Source organism: Chelonia mydas, chromosome 18, assembly GCF_015237465.2.
Source record: "Chelonia mydas isolate rCheMyd1 chromosome 18, rCheMyd1.pri.v2, whole genome shotgun sequence".
In the NCBI taxonomy this organism is placed as follows: domain Eukaryota; kingdom Metazoa; phylum Chordata; order Testudines; family Cheloniidae; genus Chelonia; species Chelonia mydas.
The window spans coordinates 5,947,627-5,967,164 of NC_051258.2; the positions used below are offsets into that span (position 1 = coordinate 5,947,627).

The window sequence follows — 19,538 nt, forward strand, 5'->3', positions numbered from 1 at the left end:
GGGAGTCATCTGCGTTCCCCTGTGTCCACCAGCTGGGGCTTGTTCCCTGGGAGAGACAGAACAAACTCCTCTTGGCCAAGGGGAGCACTGTAAGGGCAGTGGGAGCAACAGGGGCATTCTCCAAAATCCCGCTAGCACCAGGAACAGTCAGGCCTGGATCTGCCGCAATGGTGCTGGCTCTAACCTCACTTTGTGCCCCCATGTCCCATCGTCAACCCTGCTGTGTCTGCCCCAGCTCGGAGGGACCCTGACACTTGAATTCTGATTTACTGCGGCTGCCAATTCTTGGATCCTGTCTGGTGTTACCTGTCCTCTCTCCCACTCTCTTGCAAGCCTAAGCAAGGGCTGTATCAGGGGAGCTGGCTGGGGGGGCCTGAAGACTGGATTAGCTGGAGGGGCTGCAGGTTGGGATACAGGGGCATCAGTGGACCTAAATCAGGGAGCAGGGCTGGAATAGCAGGAGGGGCTGCGGGCTGGGATTGAGGGGCTTTGACAGAGCTATGTAGCCAGAGATGTTGGGGGCCTTATGCCCCAGAATAGCAGGGGGACTCAGTCTCCCGAACACAGAAGACACCCGATGACCCCAGGGGAGCAGGGTAGTGCAGCCGACAGCACTTACGCTGGTGGTGTATGTGGCCTCGGGATCATCCTCCAGGACGCGGGACAGGCCAAAGTCGGACACCTTGCAGACCAGCTGGCTGTTGACGAGGATGTTGCGGGCAGCCAGGTCCCGGTGCACGTAGTTCATGCTGGCAAGGTACTTCATGCCCGCAGCGATGCCCCGCAGCATACCCACTAGCTGGATCATGCAGAACTCACCGTCCTTCTCCTGCGTGACGAGAAGAGATGTGCTCAGGACGGCAGGGAGTTAAGCCAACCGCTTTCCCCGCAGGCACTGTGCTCCTATCACCGTCTCGCGTTTACATGGCTCCTTGAACCCAGAGCATGCCACAAACTATATCTATGCCATGCAGCCAGAATGCAGCCACCTCTGGGGTGGAGGGTGGCTGACCATCAGTGCACAGAACAATGAGGGGGACACGAATTCAAACCCAAAGGAAGGGCTGGGAGGGTCTTTAACCCCATGTGGAACGCCAGGAGTTATGGGCTTGTCTCCCCTACAGCACACTGCATGTAAATCTACGGGCTTGACTGTCCTTTCCCTGCTCCTGAAAAGGATTGTGGGATATGGTGGTTTGTGGGTTGCTGAGCAAAAAATATTGAAGAGCACTGGGTTAGACAGTCCGGCTCTTTTTCTTATTAAGTGGTGGTAAAAAAAGCAGACATTTAAAGAGCCAATTCCCTGCCTCGTATTCCCGCTCACATGATTCAGATCAGGAGCATTCTGACAACCCAGTGGACTTTGCATCACTGATGCAGCTCGTTTAATTTCACATTTTGCTCAGCTCCAGACATGGGACGGGGGCCGCTCAGTTTCGTCTGTTTCACCTCCCATCTGGAATGCACTAGCCCAGGGTGGAGATACCCGGGATGCAAAGGCTGTAGGGGAGAGTTTCGTAGACTCTCATCAGCCCACATGCTTACACCTGAAAAACTGAAAAAGCAAATAACTAAGGCAGAAGTTCACCCTGACTGGTAAATCTTGATGATTCTCTTCCTTGTTATCTGATAAAACCGAAATCCGAGGGTGTGGCCTTCAGTTCTCGACAGCATCCCTTTAAAAATGAGTGGGCCTAGCTAGGACTGAATTGTGCTTCTCCACTCTCTGTTCATGAGCGAGGAACCACAACACCTACCCGCAGGAACTTGTCCAGGGCTCCGTTCTCCATGTATTCAGTGATGATCATGAAAGGTTTGTCTGAAAAGAAAAGGGTAAATCACGAGAAGTCCTGGCAGAGCTCCCTCCCCCAGGCCCCAGCACGCCTGGTGACAGCCCGTGGGCGTTTGTGCACGCAGAGCAGGAAAGGGAGCCGGGTGCTGGTCATGGGGCGGAGGGGTGGCTGGATCAGCCTCCCAGGAGAAGAAGCCCAGATAAGGTGATCAAGATTCCGCTGAGCGTGGGCGTCATCTGCGCTGATGGGCACATGGCAGGGAACAGGACTGGGAAAGGGTCATGCTTGCGGGAGGGGTCCACTGTAGTGTGGCTAGTAGCCAAGTTGGCCGCCACATTCTGCTTCAAGCAGCTGTTCTGGTGCAACCCCAGGATTCGGGTACCTTTCAGTAGGAATGATCCTGCTCAAAGTCCTGCAGTGAGGGGTGAGGGGATTTTTTGAAGCTGGTTTTCAGAACAGCGACTTTCCCCGAGTCGCCCCAGCACAAACCTTGCCATTTTTGAAGCTAAATCAGTGCTCTTGGCAGGAAAACTACTGGCTGTCACCCAGGGATCCCTCAGGTGAGAAGGGGCCACCGGGGGCGTACGGGATCGGGGGGGTGCTTACACTTGGAGACGACGCCCTCCAGCCGGATGATGTTGTGATGACAGAATTGGCCCATGATACTGGCCTCGCTCAGGAAGTCGATGCGCTGCTTCTCTGTGTAGCCAACCTTTAGGGTCTTGATTGCCACCGGGACGTCCTTCTTCCCGTGTTTCAGTGTCCCCTTGTAAACTTCCCCGAATTCGCCTGGCAGGAGGAAAGGAGGAAGCGGGTGATCTTCCTGAGGCTACTGCAGACCTGGGCATGTCCACTGCTGGGCAACGCAAAGGAAATGCCCGTCTGCCTCTTCTGTGATGGGAAAACCCCTTCAACTACTGGCTGCACCAGGAGGCCGTATCCCTCCTACACCAATCACAGCCTGCTTGAGGAAGGCGGGCCCCTCCTGCACCAGCCGCTCGCAGCAGGAAGAGGGAGCAACCTACCTGCACCGATCACCTTCTGCCGGGTGATGCACGAGGGGTGAATCTCGGTTGTAAATTTCAGCACCGCTTGGTTGGGATCTTCGTAGGTGTGAGGGTCCACGTAGGTCTTCAGGGGCTTCAGCTGTTCTGTGGGGCGGAGAGAGGGAGGGGACACATGGAAGCAGACATGAGGCTGGGGCTCAGGACCCCAGCGAGATCTCATCCTACTGAAAGTACAGTTCAACTCATGGCCGTTCGAAGCCCAGCCGCCCCGGCCTCCTCAGCCCAACACCCGTTTCCTCCCCCTGCTGCAGACAGGGCCTCCGCCGATGTCAGGCTGGCAGAGTCTCCCTTGAGCCTGCACAGATATTTACGGGTCACACTGCGGGTTCCTGTTCACTCACTGGGATTGGCTGTAGCCCCAGGGCTCCAAGGGCCCCGCTCTCGAGGTGGCTCCAGAGGCCACAGCACAGACCGTGCAGCCGAGCTACACCCCGCATGGCCACCACCGGGGACTCATGCTAGGGCCTTTCTTCAGCAGCAGGCTGTGGGGCCAGCAGGCCTCTCACAGGGGGCCGGGGCTTGTAGGGCCACATTCTGCCCAGCCCCTGCATGGGCAGGTGAGGAAAGACACGGACTGCGCTGGGTCTGCTCACCGCCTTGTGGGGTAAGCATGGTCCCTGCCTCCATGGGGTGCAGGGGCCCTGTCTCCACCCTCCCTGCCCCAGCCGGCAGAGCTAGCTGAGCACAGAGCTGGGATCTGCCACACTCGTCTCTAAGGGGCACATGCTCCCTGCCAGCCCCCGGGAGCAGACTCTGTGGCGTGGATCCGACCCAGCTCCCGCTGGAGTCTCTCACTCACCAGACTTGGAGAAGTAAACGTCCTCGGACGACTGACGGGTCCGTGAGCGCCTTCTTCTACAACAACAAGGAGGGTTAGGCCTGGAGATGTTCCCCACTGCATCCCAAATCAGATGACCAGCAGCCCCCATGAGAGAACATACCAGACAACATCTCCCCCACATCCTTCTTTGCTGTTTTGAAGAGACCCCAGATCGATCCAGCTGCCCGCCCTGACTCTTAATATGGGACCAGATCCTGGGGAGTCCTGCCTTCAGCCCTTCTTTGGGCAAAGCTCCCAGTGACACCCAGGCTGGGTAACCAGTGAGTAAGGACCTGAGGGCCTAGTGGGAACAGACTAGTCTGTTTCACTTCTGTCTCTGGTCAGTTTCACATCCGGGCTCTCCTGCCAGGATGTCTGGGTTGCAAAAAGTCAGACCCTTAAGCAAACATTTTGGTTGCTCTTACACAGCCTAAGCTGGACCCAGCCCTGCCCAGGTGCGTCTCAGCGGACGATGCCAGGTCAGCAGCGGGGAATCACGGGGTAACTAACGCCTGGGCTGGCAGCAAGGCTCAGGTTAGCTGCCCCCAATACTGCCCCCTCCGCAGCTCCAGGCCAGTGGGTGCAGCGTCTGTGAGGGAAGGGAGGTCCAATGGGGAAGGGACAGGCAGCCACTCCTGGGCTATGGACGCCCTAATGACAAAGGGGGGGGGAAATGCAAATACCTTCGGTGAAGGTAGAGGACGACAGCTACCAAGGCCAGTATCAAAATGATCCCGGAGATAGAGCCGCCGACCACGGCCGCCGTGTTCATGCCCTCGGAGCCTGCAGGAGGAAGGAAAGACGGTGAAGGAAGCCATGAGGAAACTAACCCCACATTCCCAGCATGGCTCCTTACTGGCCGGGCTCTGCACAGGCCTCTCCAAGGGTGGCGGGAGAGGAGTCCCTCGGCTACTGAGATTTAGCAATGTCCAGGCAGAGTGAGCGCTCGCTCCCTCTGTCGCTCTCGGCTCCCTTCATTCTGATCTCGGTCCTGCACTGAGCGTCAGTGCGTTTCGAAGGTGGGGCACAAGGAGTTGGAAGCCGCGTGTGGTAAGTGATCAGAGCTGGGAACTCAGAGCCAGGACACCTGAGTTCTAGTCCCGTAGACTCTGCCATCGCCTTGCTGCGTGGCCAGGGGCAAGTCACGTCTCTTCCCCGTGCCTCAGTTTCCCCAGCTGGGGAAATGGAGGTAGTAACAGTGGGATCTGCCCCTCCCTCACATACTCACCCTCAGCACGCGTCTCAAACTCATACTCCATGCTGTAGGTCCCCTGGCCTTCTTGTGTCAGGGCCTGGACCCGCACCAAGTACTTGGTGCCCGGTGTGAGCTTGGAGAGGGTCACCGAGTTCCCTTCAGAGCGCAGGACCGAGTAGCTGTTCTCATCCATCTTCAGAAAGCAAAACACACAACCCCCACCACACAGATCAGCAGCCTCGCGGGACCAGGCAGTGCCCCAGAACCCAGCATGTGCAGACTGGGCCCTGCTGGCAGCCCGGGATGGGAGAGGGGCGAGCCAGTGACAGCATCAGCCTGGCTCAAGGATCAGTGGCTGAGGCCAAGCCAGTAAGGACAATCTGGCTTCACTACCAGGCACCCCCAGTGACCTGATGTCCCTCTGAGTATTCCTGGGGGCCACTCCAACAGCTTGATTCAGGCTGTGGCTTGTGCATCCGAGCCAGGACCTCCCCTTCCAACTGGCTCTATGGGCAGATCCACGAGGAAGCTGTGGGCCCCCGTCCTTTCCCTCCCTGCCCTCTAAGCCCAGAGGGGCGTGACTAGCTCGGAAAGTGAACAGCCAGCGCTACCTTCTTGCTGTAGGTGACCTCATACTTCCAGACGCGGCTCTGCTGCCGGGGCTGGACGGTCCAGGAGATGCTCAGGCTGGTTTCAGTCTGGCTGTCCAAATTCACCGATGTCACCCGGGGAGGCTCTGGCCAATGGAGAAGAAGGCAACAGTCAGGTGGGTGCTACGAGGCGTGAAGCCATCACCTCAGTCATTGGGTGGAAGGATGCGGGGCCCAGCAGCCCCTGAGGCTTTGGCAGAGCTGCCCATACACAGGCATGGCGGGTCCAAACATCTAACTATGCACAAGTCCTTCTGCTTTACCACTCACCAGCAGATGGTCTCCTCTGCTGCACCGGTGACTTCAGCTGCTTTACCGCACCCGATCTCACCCCTTCTCTGATGCCTGCCGAGCCCCATCAAACCCCATACCTGGCATTCACAGCTTTCCCATGTTAACCAGTGCACCTCCCTCATAGGATCATAGAATATCAGGGTTGGAAGGGACCTCAGGAGGTCATCTAGTCCAACCCCCTGCTCAAAGCAGGACCAATCCCCAATTTTTGCCCCAGATCCCCAAACGGCCCCCTCAAGGATTGAACTCACAACCCTGGGTTTAACAGGCCAATGCTCAAACCACTGAGCTATCCCTCATTTGTATATAAATCCCACCTCCCCAACCAAATGTAACAGGCATGTTGATACAAGCCCATCAGTTATACATCCTGACCGCCCCTTACCTGTCTGGTTGACGCTGATGCTCGCAGTGCCATAGCTGTGGCTGGTGCCGTAGGCAGACACCCCGTTCCTGGCCTCCACGGTGAAGGTGTAATTAACATGTGGCTCCAGGTCGCTGACAGTCAGAGACGTCCTGGTCAGCCCCTGGGGCTGGTCCGAGTAGCGGATGCTGTTGTCACAGGGCCGACAGTCCCTCGACTCCGGCGAGCACTGCTCACAAGTGACACTGTAGGTGATGTCCTTACGGCCCCCCGTGTCGCGGGGCGGGGACCAGCGCAGCTGCACCTTGGCACCCAAGCCGATGGCCATGACGTTGTGGGGGGCGGAAGGGGGACCTGGATGAGGGAGGGGAAAGGTCATAGTGCCATGGGTGATGGTGCCAAGGGCATTTCCTTTTGGGGGCAGGGTAAAGAGAGCACATGGCTCCCAGAGCAGAGAGGAGCTGGAGTGAGAAGCTTGGAGCTTCTGGAACTGGAGGAGGGAGACCCAACCGACATGCCCCATCCCCAGCCTGGGGAAGAGCAGCCAGATCCATCCCCCATGGCTGCCCCCACCAATATATTCTCTATTTGAATGATGTCACTACCGGAAGTGCTGCCCCCAAAGGAGCGGGATGTTTCACTGAGCATGAGGGGCAGGACTTCCTGTCATTTGGGGTGTTCCCATGGCGGGCAATGAGACTGAGTTCATCCCAGCTCTCAGGGTGTGGTGCTCACTGGGCTGAGGTGATCCAAGGGTCTAGACTGGGCTGTCTCATAGCCAGCCTGACGATTCACAGCCTCATAAGGATGAGGGGGAGGAGCTTTACGTGGGCTACTGGAAAGAGTTGCGGGACAGTCTGGTTCTCAGAGCTGGGGACTGGGAGGCAGGACTCCTGGGTTCTAGTCCCAGCTCTGCCACTGGCTCACTGTGTGACAACGGGCAAGTCACTTGACTGCTCTGTGCCTCAGTTTCTCCACTTATAAAACATGGAGGAGCCCTTACTTACCTCCCACGCTGAAAGCACAAATGCTCACAAAACGCCCTGAGATCCTCATGGGTCAGTACAGGTCTAGATGAGCTGAGGGTTACTATTACAAGTCGGGAAAATGGAGCAGGCTCTGACCTGTCCCACGGGCAGCTGGGGTGGGAACGCGGGTGATAACAGCGGAGGTTTGTCACCACAGCAGGGTCTCATACTCACGGGTGCAGGGAAAAGACACTGGATCCTCTACCGCCCGGAAATAGCCTTCCTCACATGGGCACTCGGTGGAACCTTCAGGAGAGGAGAGCGTGTGCGGGGGACACTTGAAGCAGGCATCACCGGAGATGTCCGGCTTGAAGAACCCAGCAGGGCAGGCTGCGAGGGGAGAGCAAGGCACAGGTTAGGCAACGCGGACACTCATGGCGGTAACAACCATTCACAGCCCTGAATGTGCAGCGGGCAATGCATCCCGCTCTCGCGGAGCCTCCCCGGAGCCCGGCCTGACCCCCTGTGATCCAGGAGAAAGCAGGAGATGCAAAGTGATGGAGGAAACATGGGAAGGACTGCAAAAGGAGACGGTGACAGGTGGGTCTGCAGAGCCCGGGGACAGCTCCTCGGACGGCCTAACAACCAGGACGCTGGGAGGTGGTGTTGCAGTTAGGGGGAAGGAGGCAGTGTGGGGCACTACCGTGGGTATGCACAGCCTCCAACGCTGGCCCCCCAAGGCACGTTGATGGGGTTGGATGTTTCCAGGAGGGGCAGGATTGGGGGCTTCCTTTCTAAAAGTAACTGAGAGCCACGATGTAAGCGTGGAGACCAGCCTGGGTGTGGGGACAGGGCTGGACTTTCAGAGGCCTGGGGTAGGTTTAGCTTTCGGTGTTAACCTCCTCCGTCCAGACGCAGATCTCCCCTTCGCCACAGAGATCGGGGCAGCTCTGCAGCCTCAACTCCTGCTCCCATCAGTCCCGGCTCACAGAAGGCAGATGGGGGAGATTTCCCCTCCGTGCCTGCCCAGCCTCCCCTCTGGTATTATTAATGGGACAGGCCAACAGACACACGCACGTTTCCAATCCAAGATCAGTACATTCCTCCCCCAACCTGGCACTTCAAACTTCCCCCCTCCAGGCTTGCAGCCAACCCCGGGAGGGGGGACTGCTCAGGGCCCCCACCTGAATGAGCAGCCGCTGACTGACGTGAGGACTCCCACTGTCCCGAGGAGCTCAGCTCGCTCCCTCTGCAGCCCCCAGCGTAGGAACGGATCCCAGATACATGCAACGAGAGGACAGCGCTTAGGCTGTCAGCTCTTCGGGGCGGAGCAGTTTGTACAGCACCTATCATAACGGGCCCCCACTGTCTGCTTGGGGTCTTGACCGTAATGCCAACCAATCATAACCGCGCTAGAGAGAACAAGCCTATGGCTCCCACCAACGCTGGGGGGGGTTTTTTTCCGCAGCAACAGGGATGAGAAAACCATGTGTAAATGCAGGAGAATGTGGCTGACAAACCACAGAAATTGGCCAGGGGGAATCAGGGGCAGATACGGACCCTCAAATTAATTTTCCCTCGGTTTTGGGAGGTAACACAGTCCTCGTCCATATGCTGATTTTATCCCGCTTTAACCCTGCCAGTTAGAGGGGCAACTTTTTACCAATGTGGTTATACCAGTGCAACCCCCAGTGTGCACACAGTTGTACCAGTACAGAGGTGCCTTATACTGGTGTGCCTTTCCCCCATCCCTCCAGCTATACCAGTCTACGGCACCTTTCTACCATTATGGCCATGCACACAAGGGGGTGGTCCCGCTGTAACTAGACCTAGACCGGAGTTGAAATGCCACAAGAACTGTGTAGACAAGGCCCTATCTCAAGGTGATGGGGGCCCCATGGGACAACAAAAGGCTAAGTTACCCCACACACAACCCCCCCCCCACACCCCCAATGGTTGGGTTGGGATTGTTTGCAGACTCAGTTAGTTTCTTTTCTTTGGTATCTTTAAACAAAGAGAGTAGCAGGAGTGGGGGGAAGCCTGACTCATTCCCCATCCGATCTGGGTTTTCCACAGGAACCCAATTTCCGCCTCTTCACCCCGCCCCAGGCTGTGAGGGTTGCTTCCTCCAGCAATCCAAAGAGGAAGCGGTTTCGGAAGCCACACGGCGTGGCTTTTCAGGAAGGCCCTTTCCTCCACTCTGCCCGGGGCAGTGATGCTGGGCACTGATCCCCCCTCTCGGTTGTCGTGTTTCTTTAATAAAAACACAAAGATCTGGACCAAATGCTCTGACGGCCCTGGCCCCAGCGCCCATCTGCAGGCAGCTAAGCAAACAAGGGGCCTGCAGGCCAGCCCAGCGGTGCTGTGCCCGCAGTGGTGGGGGGTTATGCGAAGGGGTGTTGTAGATGTTCACAAACCCCTTCCCCCACAGCAGCTAAGTACCCCTCCAGCCCTAATGTTAGGAAAGTTTCCCCTCCCGACTGCCTCTTTTCCCGGGCCGTTAAAGAAAAAAACAACACTTCTCCCAAAGCAAGGCTGCCTATTTCACGTGTGGTCTCCGCTTGCCCGCTGTGTGGCTTTGGCTGCACCTTGAAACAATAGGGCAGTAAACCTGTCAGGATTTCACTGGTGCCCAGAGGCTGGCTTCCTTCCCCAGAGCAGGGCAGGAGGGGGAGGGGGCAGGAGGGACCCTGGGCCTCTCTGCAGCAATTAGGCTTATAGGAATTAACTTCCAACTATTAAACACTGATGATGGCTGAGATTAGATAGATAGATAGATAGATAGATAGATAGATAGATTTTATGGGGATAGATAGAATCATAGAATCTCAGGGTTGGAAGGGACCTCAGGAGGTCATCTAGTCCCATCCCTGCTCAAAGCAGGACCAATCCCCAATTAAATCATCCCAGCCAGGGCTTTGTCAAGCCTGACCTTAAAAACTTCAAAGGAAGGAGATTCCACCATAGGAGGTAGATAGATAGATAGATAGATAGATAGATAGATAGATAGATAGATAGATAGATGCAGAATGCAGTGTCTGACTCACTCAGACCCCTGTGAGCTGCACAGGGTATGGACTCCTCTTTGTATCCCCTAGACGGAAGGTGGGGGTGAAGCTTTCATGGAGGGGGGGTGGGACTCTGGCAGCAGGAGGAGAGGCTAAGAATATCTGTGTTTATTCCCCGAGATAAACTCCTTTGTTTCCTGCTCACTGAGCTCCCTTTCACAGAGGCCAGTAGGCTCCGGCACTGCTCCCGGAGGTCAGAGAATCTCTCTGCACAAAGGGCAAATTCCATTTTCCATCCCCGCCCCCCATCTTTGGCAGGAAGCGCCTCCATCCGACCAGGGAGAGATCACAGGGGCAGCTCACAGGCACGTGGCAAGTGGCCAGGGGAGCAAGGTGCTCGCTGGCCTGCCCTGAGGGCGAGGAAGCCAGTCGGGTTGGGAGCCACTGCCAGGATGTGCAGCCCTGCCAGTGGCACCGACTGGCCAGTCCCTCCCTCCCTGCCCCCAGGGCACTCCGCAGGCGCTCAGCTCCTACAGGCATGGAGGCAGAATCAGACAGACAGTGACGGGCGCAAAGCACGCAGACAGGCCTCACACTTGCCACGCAATGCCAGAAACGACCCCCCGTTGAGCTTCCATGGAGGGCCTCCAGGAACTGAGGCTCCTTGAGGGTGCATGGTCCCACAGCAGCTGGGGCCTGTCCTACCCAACCTTTGGGGTAGCCCCCATAACACTGTAGCCTTCCTCAGGTCCCAGAGCCCCAGGTAACTGCTGTGAGCTGGTTGTGGGGGGAGAGGAGCGTGGAATGGTTACGTCCCGGTCACCCAAGCTCTGCCCATCTGAAGGCCTCCTGGGCTCCCAGGCAAGGCATAGTGAACCCAGTTGCCATTGTTCCTACAGGGGGTGGCCCATAGACACTATGGGTCCCAGCATGCAATGCTCCACCTGGCGCCAAACAAAGGGGCAGCCCAGGGCGTGCCATGCCGTGCTCCCCCGTGATACCGGCGGAGCTGCACCAGTGGGCAGCCATCCTGCCCTGCACGCTGTGGCCTCGAGTCTCTGCAGGCTGCACCACTGGGCTCAAATGAAGGGGCAGCCGTGCTCTGGGTGCTGGATTTCTGTGAGCCGCGTCTGGGCCTCGTGGTCAGGACTCGCTCCGCTCCAGCTGGCGGAGGACCCCCAAAAGGCCAAGGACACCCACTGCAGGGCCTGTCAATTAAGCACGTCTGACTCACCGCCAGAGACAGCAGGGAGAGCAGGGCCTGCCTGGGACAAAGGGAGGCGTCAGCCCGCACGGGTCACAGTCCCAAAGGGCTGTCTGACTTAATGAGGGAGACCATCAGCAGGCGGGGTCCCTATACCCCCCACCCCCAACACACACACATACACACTCCTGCAGACACAATGCCTCCATTCAGCCAGCATAGAGAACTAGTGTCTGCACTGGGGAGGGGGTGCAAACCCTTAGCAAGTCTTGTTTTCCCAGGAGGATGGGGGGTGGCGGATGGGCTGGGGGGAGGGAGGGGAAAACACAAGTAAGGCATGAGAGGAAGACGGATGGAGTGTGGCTGACAAACAAGAACGTGGGGGAGGGGGAAGCAGGCACCGAGCTGCCCAGGAGAGGAGGGAAGACATCTGTCAATGCCAAAGGGTCGGGGGCTCGAGCGGATGGCACCGGCAAGCCAGGCCGGCTGGCACGGGACATGCCCCGGGGAATGCTTGTGCAACTACACTCCGCACACGTGCTTTGGCGCCCGGGCACTCTCCGCTGGGTCTCGCTGTGCAGCTGGCACCTGGCTACCAAGGCACTGGGGCAGGCAGACTCAGCCGGGGGGGGCAGGATGAATGAGGGTGCATTGCCGGGGGGAGCACCGCAGGGTCCTGCCCTAAAGCTTCTCTCAGCGTGCCCGGGAATGGAAAGGGGGCACTATGCATATCCCTTTGAGCAGCTGATGAAGAAAGAATGAGGAGGAGTGGAAGGGAGCAGAGTCCTGCGTAATGTCAGCATGGGGCGGTTTGGGCCTTGGCTGAGGACAGCTCCCCTGGGGGGTCTGGCCCACCCCACCCCAGGGAGCCCACCTGGGAGCTGCCGCTTGCTCCCCTCATGTACCAGCTGGAGGCAGAGGGGACTGGAGGGCAGCAAGGATGCGGTCACCATGGTGACCCGCTGGGCCTACGCCACGGTCAAGCCTGGCCTTGAGGAAAGGGGGTACACGGCCTGCAGTTCTGGGGTGACCTCTGCAGTACCGGGGAGGGGCCGGAGAGCCCTCTACGGGCCGAGGAGAGGGAGCTGAGTTTGTATGAACAACCCTTTCCCTTTGGTTGTTGGCTTGGGAAGGGGGGGACAGTACAGGCCTCTGAGATCCGCCTTTGCCCCCTGATCCCCTCCTCAATGGCTACACACCGGGGTGATCTGTGCTTCTAAGAGAAGCGGGCTCAATGGGGAGGGGGCAGAACTTCTCCCCCACCCCCCATCCTGGGCCAAGCCTAGTGCTCCTGTGGCAACACAGGGCTGCCCCCCGAGACTGGCACCCCGGGGGGGCGGGGGGGGCTGCACCTGGGCCCTACAGCTTGAGCGAAGGGGGCACAGGGTGAGACGGGGTCACTCAGACGCACGCACATGGCTGCACCGCTCGTGCCCCCCAGGAATCCAGGGCCTCGCCAGCTGATTCCAGCCTGCCCCTTGCAGCACCAGGCTATGCATTTCAAGAGGGAGCTGCCATCCCCCAAGGGGCCAGGCTTACCAAGCGGATTTCCCTGCACTCTGGAGTGGAGCTGTGACCACAGGAGACCGAGCTGGCCAGGTTGGCCCTGACCCCAACTCCATCACGGCCCGCTGGCAAACAGCGAAGTGCAGGGAGCAGATCATGGTTTGAAAAGGCCAGGTAGGGGCTGCTGGCACAGCTGGGTTCCCCTCTATCTTCCCCTGCAACGCCAGAGCCCAGGCCCCGCTAATGCCGGGACGTATCCAGCGGGGGTGGGAGGAAGGCGCGATAACCGCCAGCATCAGGCGATGGGATCGGTTACACAGAGCGCCCACGGTGCTGGAAGGCTCCTTATCTGGCTGGAGATCCGGCACTGAACGGAAGCTTTATGCAAACCCATGGATTATCTCCCGTCACATTCCTGACCCCAACAAAATGGAGGGGGCCCCTCCCACTCCCTCTCCAGCCCCCAACCCTTTACCTCCTGTTTGTTTCATTCCCTTCCTCTCCACCCCCGGGAAGGCTGAGCTCTGCAGGGAGCGGGGGCTGGCAGCAGACGGTGCCCCCTGTCACGGCATGTTCTGTGTGTGGGTTGTGAAGGCCCCTCTGCTCACAGCACCCACCCAGGTAAACTTGGGGTGGGGGTGAACCCCAGCTTGCTGCTTTCCCATCACCCCTTATCCGGCTGCTTTCTCCCCTGGACTCGCCGGTCCGAGGCTGGCTGTGGGGGCGCCCAGGGCCATCGCTATGATCCCAGGGTAATACTGTGGCCCAGCGCCCTCCACTCCCACTGACAGCAGCCACGGCTGGCTCAGCACCAGGCAGGGTCTGAGTTGGCACAAAGCTCCCTTTAACTTCGGGGGTCTATGACCCAGGCCCTGCCAGGTGGCCAGCGCAGGGACTGACCCTCCATGCCCTTCTCCAGGGCAGAGTCCCCACAACTCAGGGGCGGCTGACCAGCCTGTGACATGGCTGGACTGGGCTTGGGACAACCCTGGACTAAGCCAGGCATGGCCCAGGCAGGGGTGGGACAAGCTTCCCCACACAGCTCTGCCATTCCACGTTTGGGCTCCCTGCCAGCACCCCTCAATCCCGACCCGCAGCCCCCAGCTATCCCAACCCTGAGCTCCCCACATAGCCCTGCCAGCACCCCTCAATCCCGACCCGCAGCCCCCAGCTATCCCAACCCTGAGCTCCCCACATAGCCCTGCCAGCACCCTTCAATCCCGACCCGCAGCCCCCAGCTATCCCAGCCCTGAGCTCCCCACATAGCCCTGCCAGCACCCTTCAATCCCGACCCGCAGCCCCCAGCTATCCCAGCCCTGAGCTCCCCACATAGCCCTGCCAGCACCCTTCAATCCCGACCCGCAGCCCACAGCTATCCCAGCCCTGAGCTCCCCACATAGCCCTGCCAGCACCCTTCAATCCTGACCCGCAGCCCCCAGCTATCCCAGCCCTGAGCTCCCCACATAGCCCTGCCAGCACCCTTCAATCCCGATCCGCAGCCCCCAGCTATCCCAGCCCTGAGCTCCCCACATAGCCCTGCCAGCACCCTTCAATCCTGACCCGCAGCCCCCAGCTATCCCAGCCCTGAGCTCCCCACATAGCCCTGCCAGCACCCTTCAATCCCGACCCGCAGCCCCCAGCTATCCCAGCCCTGAGCTCCCCACATAGCCCTGCCAGCACCCCTCAATCCCGACCCGCAGCCCACAGCTATCCCAGCCCTGGGGTCCCCACCCACAACTCTGCCATTCCACGCCTGGGCCCCATGTGGGCAGTTCTGCCAGTGCCCCTCAATCCTGACCCGCAGCCCCTTGCTATACCAGCCCTGAGCTCCCCATCCACAGCTCTGCGAGCCCCCCTCAATCACGCTGAGCCCCGCACTGCTATTGTAGCCTCAGGATTCTCCTGTGTACGAAGCAGAGACGCAACCCTCTGTTCCTGACTCGGGGGCAAACATCTGAAAGAGCTGAATCTCCAGAGAGACGCCAGCCCCCGCACCCCAAGGCCTTGATCCCAGCCCACCTGCTCCCAGCAGCCGGGGAACCCGGCCAGGAGACAGCGCACCTGGGATGGGAGCTGGAAGCTGGGGAAAGGCACTTCCCAATTTATTGCTGCTTCCCTGGAGCCCCTGGAGAAGGCAGATTGGTGTCCCACAGGCCATCCCAGCGCCGGGGTCGCAAGGCTGGGGCAATTTATAGCTGCCACTCAACCTCCTTCGTAACTGCCAGAGACCTCTTGTCTCCAAGGCAGGCAGCAAGATCCATAAACACCCCCCACCCCGATCCCCAGACCCCCAGTCACACCTGGCCTCTCCTTGGGTGCAGTTCTCCAGACACAGAGGGATTCATAGCTTAACTGGGCTCAGGGACTGTAAGGACAATGCCAACCCACGCCCCCGCCCCACCCCTGCTCCAACAGTCCTGGGCCCCTCCCTGAAGGTCCCCGAGCACACCTTCCCCTCCAAGAGTAGGGCTGAGACCAACAAACTCGAGTCACTTGTGACCCAAGGCAGGTGTCGGAGGGAGCCTGATGCATTGACCTGTCAAGCTCCCCCTTTGCACAAGGGAAGTTAGGGGGAAAATGGAGCCCCAGGAGCCTGTGGTTTGAGGTCAAGAGGCTCCTGTCGGCTGCAGAGCTGGCCGAGGCCGTACTAAGACGGGACGGCCTTCAGCAGCCCCCCCGGGCTCAGCAATTTGGGGTGGGAGGGGGCAGCTCCCTTCCCCCCCATCCCGGCTCCCCCTACCTGGCCAGGGGGCTCTTGGGCCATGCGGGGGCTCAGCGCCATCCTCACCCAGCTGGGCCGGAGGGAGCCGGGCGGCCACGGCAGGCGGAGAGGGCGTAGGCCCTGCACGGCCCATGAGCCCCACCATGCGGGGGGTTGAGCCGCAGAGCCGGGCAGTGGTGCTGGAGCGAGGGCACAGGCAGCCCAAGGGGAGGGGAACAGCTGGATCACAGCAGCTGCCAGACGTGACATAACCGCGAGCGCTCCCGCACAACTCCCGGCCGGGGGATCCCACCGCGCCAGCTGCTGACGTGCGCGAGCTCCCTGCGAGGGCGGGGCTCACCCATGGCACCTTAACCGCCCTCCTGTGGGGCCGGCGAGGCCCTGATCCAGGGAGGGGGGCCAATCCACAGCCCAGATGCGGCTCAGGCCCCCACAGACACCAAGGCGGAGCAGGGCTCCGTTCTCCGCTCCTCTCCCACACCTGGCGGCCGATATTTCTCAGGCCCAAGGCAAGGAGCTGACAGCAGCTGGGCAGCTGCGGACTGAACGGGCTGTGGAGTCTCTCCTAGAGGGATCCCTCCGGGGGCACTGGGGCAGGGGCATGCCAGGCTGCTGCCCATGCTGGGCTTATTGGGGGGATGGGGGTGGCAAAAAGACACCCAGGGCCAATAGACACCCAGGGGGTGTCTCTGGGGGACGTGCTGGGCTAGGAAGAACAGCCCCAGCACCAGGCGGGACATGGCCTGGGTTTTCAGCCCCCTCCCGCCCCAGAATGGCTCCATCCCCCACCCCCACTCCCACCCCACTGTCCCAGGACTCGTGGCTGCTTTGTTTGCAGCTAATCCCCATAAATCAAACCCTTCCCTGCTCCTTGACCTGGGGGACCCCGGACTCTCCCGAGCTGTCGAGGGTCGACAGCAAGTATGTGTGGGAGGGAGTTAGGCGTGTCGATTCCACCCTGCCAAGGTCTGAGTTCCCCCCCACCCCCCAGCACCACTTTTTGCATTGCCGGGGTTTATCCTGCCGGCCCCTCTCCCACTGCATTCCTCACCACTCATGTCATGAGGGAGCTGCCAGGCCAGCACAGGCATCTGCTCCATGGCCGGACCCCCTGCCCCCTCCCCCACCGCTCCCAACACTGATGCCTATTGTTTAGGAGGGTTTTATCGGGGAGGCTCAGATCTCTGCTCTCCGGTTTGCTGGTGCCCCTCCCGGAGCAAGGAAGCAGGGCGCCCCCAAGGGGGAGCAGGGCAGAGAAGAGAATGAATGGAAATAGAAGCATTTGCCCAGGGCTGGGAGAGCAGGGGGGCTGCGGGGCAGGGTTCAGGGCTATCAGCCGAGCTGTGTTGGGAGCCCAGGGCTGAGATATCACGTGGCCACAGGTCAGGGTTGAGGTTGATTGTCAGCTCTGTGTGTGCCCAGGCCCAGGGCTGGGGGTCAGGCCTGAGAGGCATCACTAGATCTGGGGGCTAAGAGGGCGCTCAGGGCTGGAATAGCCGGGTTGAGAATAATAAGCGGGGTGGGGGTGGGAGGTGCAGATCGGGACTGGGGGGCACCAGCAGAGCTGAGTGTGGGAGCCCACAATAACACTGGTGTCGCCTGGGGAGTTCTGCACAGCCCCTGCCCGTGCTGCCCCAGCCCCAGCAGCCTCGTACACACGAGATCTTCCCCCCCCCACTTCCCCCATGTGCACCCCCGTCCGGGCGCCCTTACCTTTGCAGCTCTCCTCCACTTTCTCGTAGCCCGCCCGGCACAGGCACTGCCCGATGGGCACCAGCCATTCCCCGTCCGAGTTGCAATGCATGCTGGGCTCCTCGCTGGCCACCGCGTCCTCCACGCACGTGCCCCTGACCTTGGCCAGGGCCTGCGAGTCGGCGCCGGCGATGGTCTCGGGGAAGAGCGCCATGTTCTGCAGCACGCCGGGGCACTTCTTGTAGTAGATGCGGACGGAGAGCAGGGCCACGCAGGCCCCGATGTCCTGGAAGGCCAGGTAGAAGCCCTTGCGGCTCAGAGGCCCCACTGAGCGCACCTCCATGTTGAGCTTGACGTTGCGGGAGGCGAAGTCGTCGCGCACGGTGATCTCGTCGGGCGCAATGGTGGCGATCTTCCTGAACTGGCGCTTCTGGAAGTTGGTGCCATAGTCCACATCCGACTCGGCGTAGTACAGGTTGAAGGTCTCCTTGCAGGAGCTGGCCCCACCCGGGAAGCTGTTGCAGTCCCGCACCGTGAACTTCAGCTCGATGAAGATGCGCTCAGCCTCGCTGCGGTAGATCCAGTTGGTCCGCAGCCAGTTGTCCTGGTCGCCTTCCATCACGTTGCAGACTGAGTAGATGTAGATGAGGGATTCGTTCATGACGTTCTGGAGGAGGTCCCACTGCCCGGGGGAGACGAGGGGTTACATGAGAGCAAAATGGGCTGGAGCCTAGGCACTGCCAGCCCAGCTCCTCTATCGGATGGTTGGAAGAAGGTGCAAGAAACCCTGCAGGGCCCCTGGTTAAGTTTCTTCCTGACCCCCTCAGCTGGAGGTTGGCTCATGCCCTGAAGCGGGGAGCTGGGACCTGGTGAACCCTACCTCGGCTCCGCCCTGCAACCGAAGGCAGCCACGGGCGGTTTGATCCCAATACCGCCCTGCAATTACACCCGGTCTCAGCATGCTCGCCCCATGCCCGCCCCTTCCGCTGCCTATTGCCTGTCCTCCTACAGACACCCTGCCATTGTCCATGGATGGATATTGACCCTCGACCCTCTGGTGTGCTCGTCAGGTCAAGAGACCAACTTTGGTTTTACAGATGGAGAAACTGAGGCTTGTGGCGGTTCAGGCCCCACATTATTAAGGGGCCTCTGATTCTGGGTGCCCAACACAAGCCCGCAAAGTGCAAACACAGAGCTCGGACCAAGCTGCCCACTCTCTGCTGGAGCCAGCACTGTCGACCAGTTCTCACCCCGTCCACGGGGGGGCGCTGCTCCCAAATTATTCCAGATGCTGGAAATTAAATTAAATCTCATCCCATTCCTGGGAAGCCTGGCCAGCCAAAGACACTCTGACCCCAGCGCTCCTTGACATCAGTGAGTATCTTTCCACTGGGAGCGAGACCAGGCTGTCAGCCTGGCTGGGGCGGAGGCGGGGCTGGGGCTGCGGCTGGAGCCAGCCGGGTTCCACCTGGCTCTTGGAAATAGCTGAGGTTTAGCAAACCCAGGGGATTAACTTGTCAGCACAGTCCTGCGGGCGGGCGGAGGGCAGAACACACTGGCCAATTAACCTCCTGACATGGCCCACCGGAGGGCAGGAGATAGGAAACCTGCCAGGAAAGACCAAAACAAATAGCTGCTCGGGTTGGGGTTGGGGGAGGAAGAGGAAAGGGCAGCCAGCCTGGGGGTCTCCACGCTGCTGCAAACAAGGGACATCTGATCCCACCCGGCAGCCCCCTGGCCTCCTCGCCCCCCGCCCACCCCGTGTGGCTCCCCCTGGGGAGCCAGGGGCTGGAATGTTTCCTGGCAGTCCGGCAGGGCCGCAGGAGAGAGTCCCCCAGGACTGAATGTTCAGAGTGCGTTGAGAGCTCCAGCCGCCCTCCGGCCCATCCCCAGTGCACCGACCTGCTATGCGGGCCCCTAGGTGCCGCACACCCCCTTGTGCCGAAGCCGCTCACTCCTGCAGCCCCACTGCGGACTTGCCCCTGCTATTCCGGCCTTGGGCCTCCCCACACAGCTCTGCTGATACCCCGCAGCTGGCGCTTAGCCCCTCATGCGCCGCGTCCCCCCCTGCAATGGGGTGACCACGGGGGCCCCAGAGTATAACCCCCCCACCTCGATCTCTGCTCCCTGATCAAGGAAACGGGGTGGGGGGTGGGGGGCAGGCGCTGATCCCAGTGACCTCAGGGAAATCCAGAGCAGTCTCTCTAGCATCGGTGGTGGCATGCAGGATGGCCGGAGCTCAGCGCCTGGCCCAG

General features: G+C 60.0%; 1 protein-coding gene across 2 annotated transcripts in view; it reads right to left on the reverse strand.

The window, feature by feature from the left end:
* EPHA2 (EPH receptor A2) overlaps window positions 1-19,538 on the reverse strand; it is a 38,009-nt gene that overhangs the window by 7,378 nt on the left and 11,093 nt on the right. Inside the window, exons 3-13 of one of the 2 annotated variants that reach the window (XM_027820578.3) lie at window positions 17,305-17,965; window positions 7,386-7,541; window positions 6,205-6,537; window positions 5,487-5,611; window positions 4,909-5,068; window positions 4,364-4,463; window positions 3,660-3,715; window positions 2,819-2,944; window positions 2,400-2,582; window positions 1,758-1,819; window positions 620-829 (exon numbers count right to left, since the gene is read on the reverse strand). In XM_027820578.3, the coding sequence (XP_027676379.2) occupies window positions 620-829; window positions 1,758-1,819; window positions 2,400-2,582; window positions 2,819-2,944; window positions 3,660-3,715; window positions 4,364-4,463; window positions 4,909-5,068; window positions 5,487-5,611; window positions 6,205-6,537; window positions 7,386-7,541; window positions 17,305-17,965 (2,172 nt within the window). The remainder of the gene's footprint in view (window positions 1-619; window positions 830-1,757; window positions 1,820-2,399; window positions 2,583-2,818; window positions 2,945-3,659; window positions 3,716-4,363; window positions 4,464-4,908; window positions 5,069-5,486; window positions 5,612-6,204; window positions 6,538-7,385; window positions 7,542-17,304; window positions 17,966-19,538) is intronic. The other variant, XM_027820587.3, reaches the window with a different exon arrangement.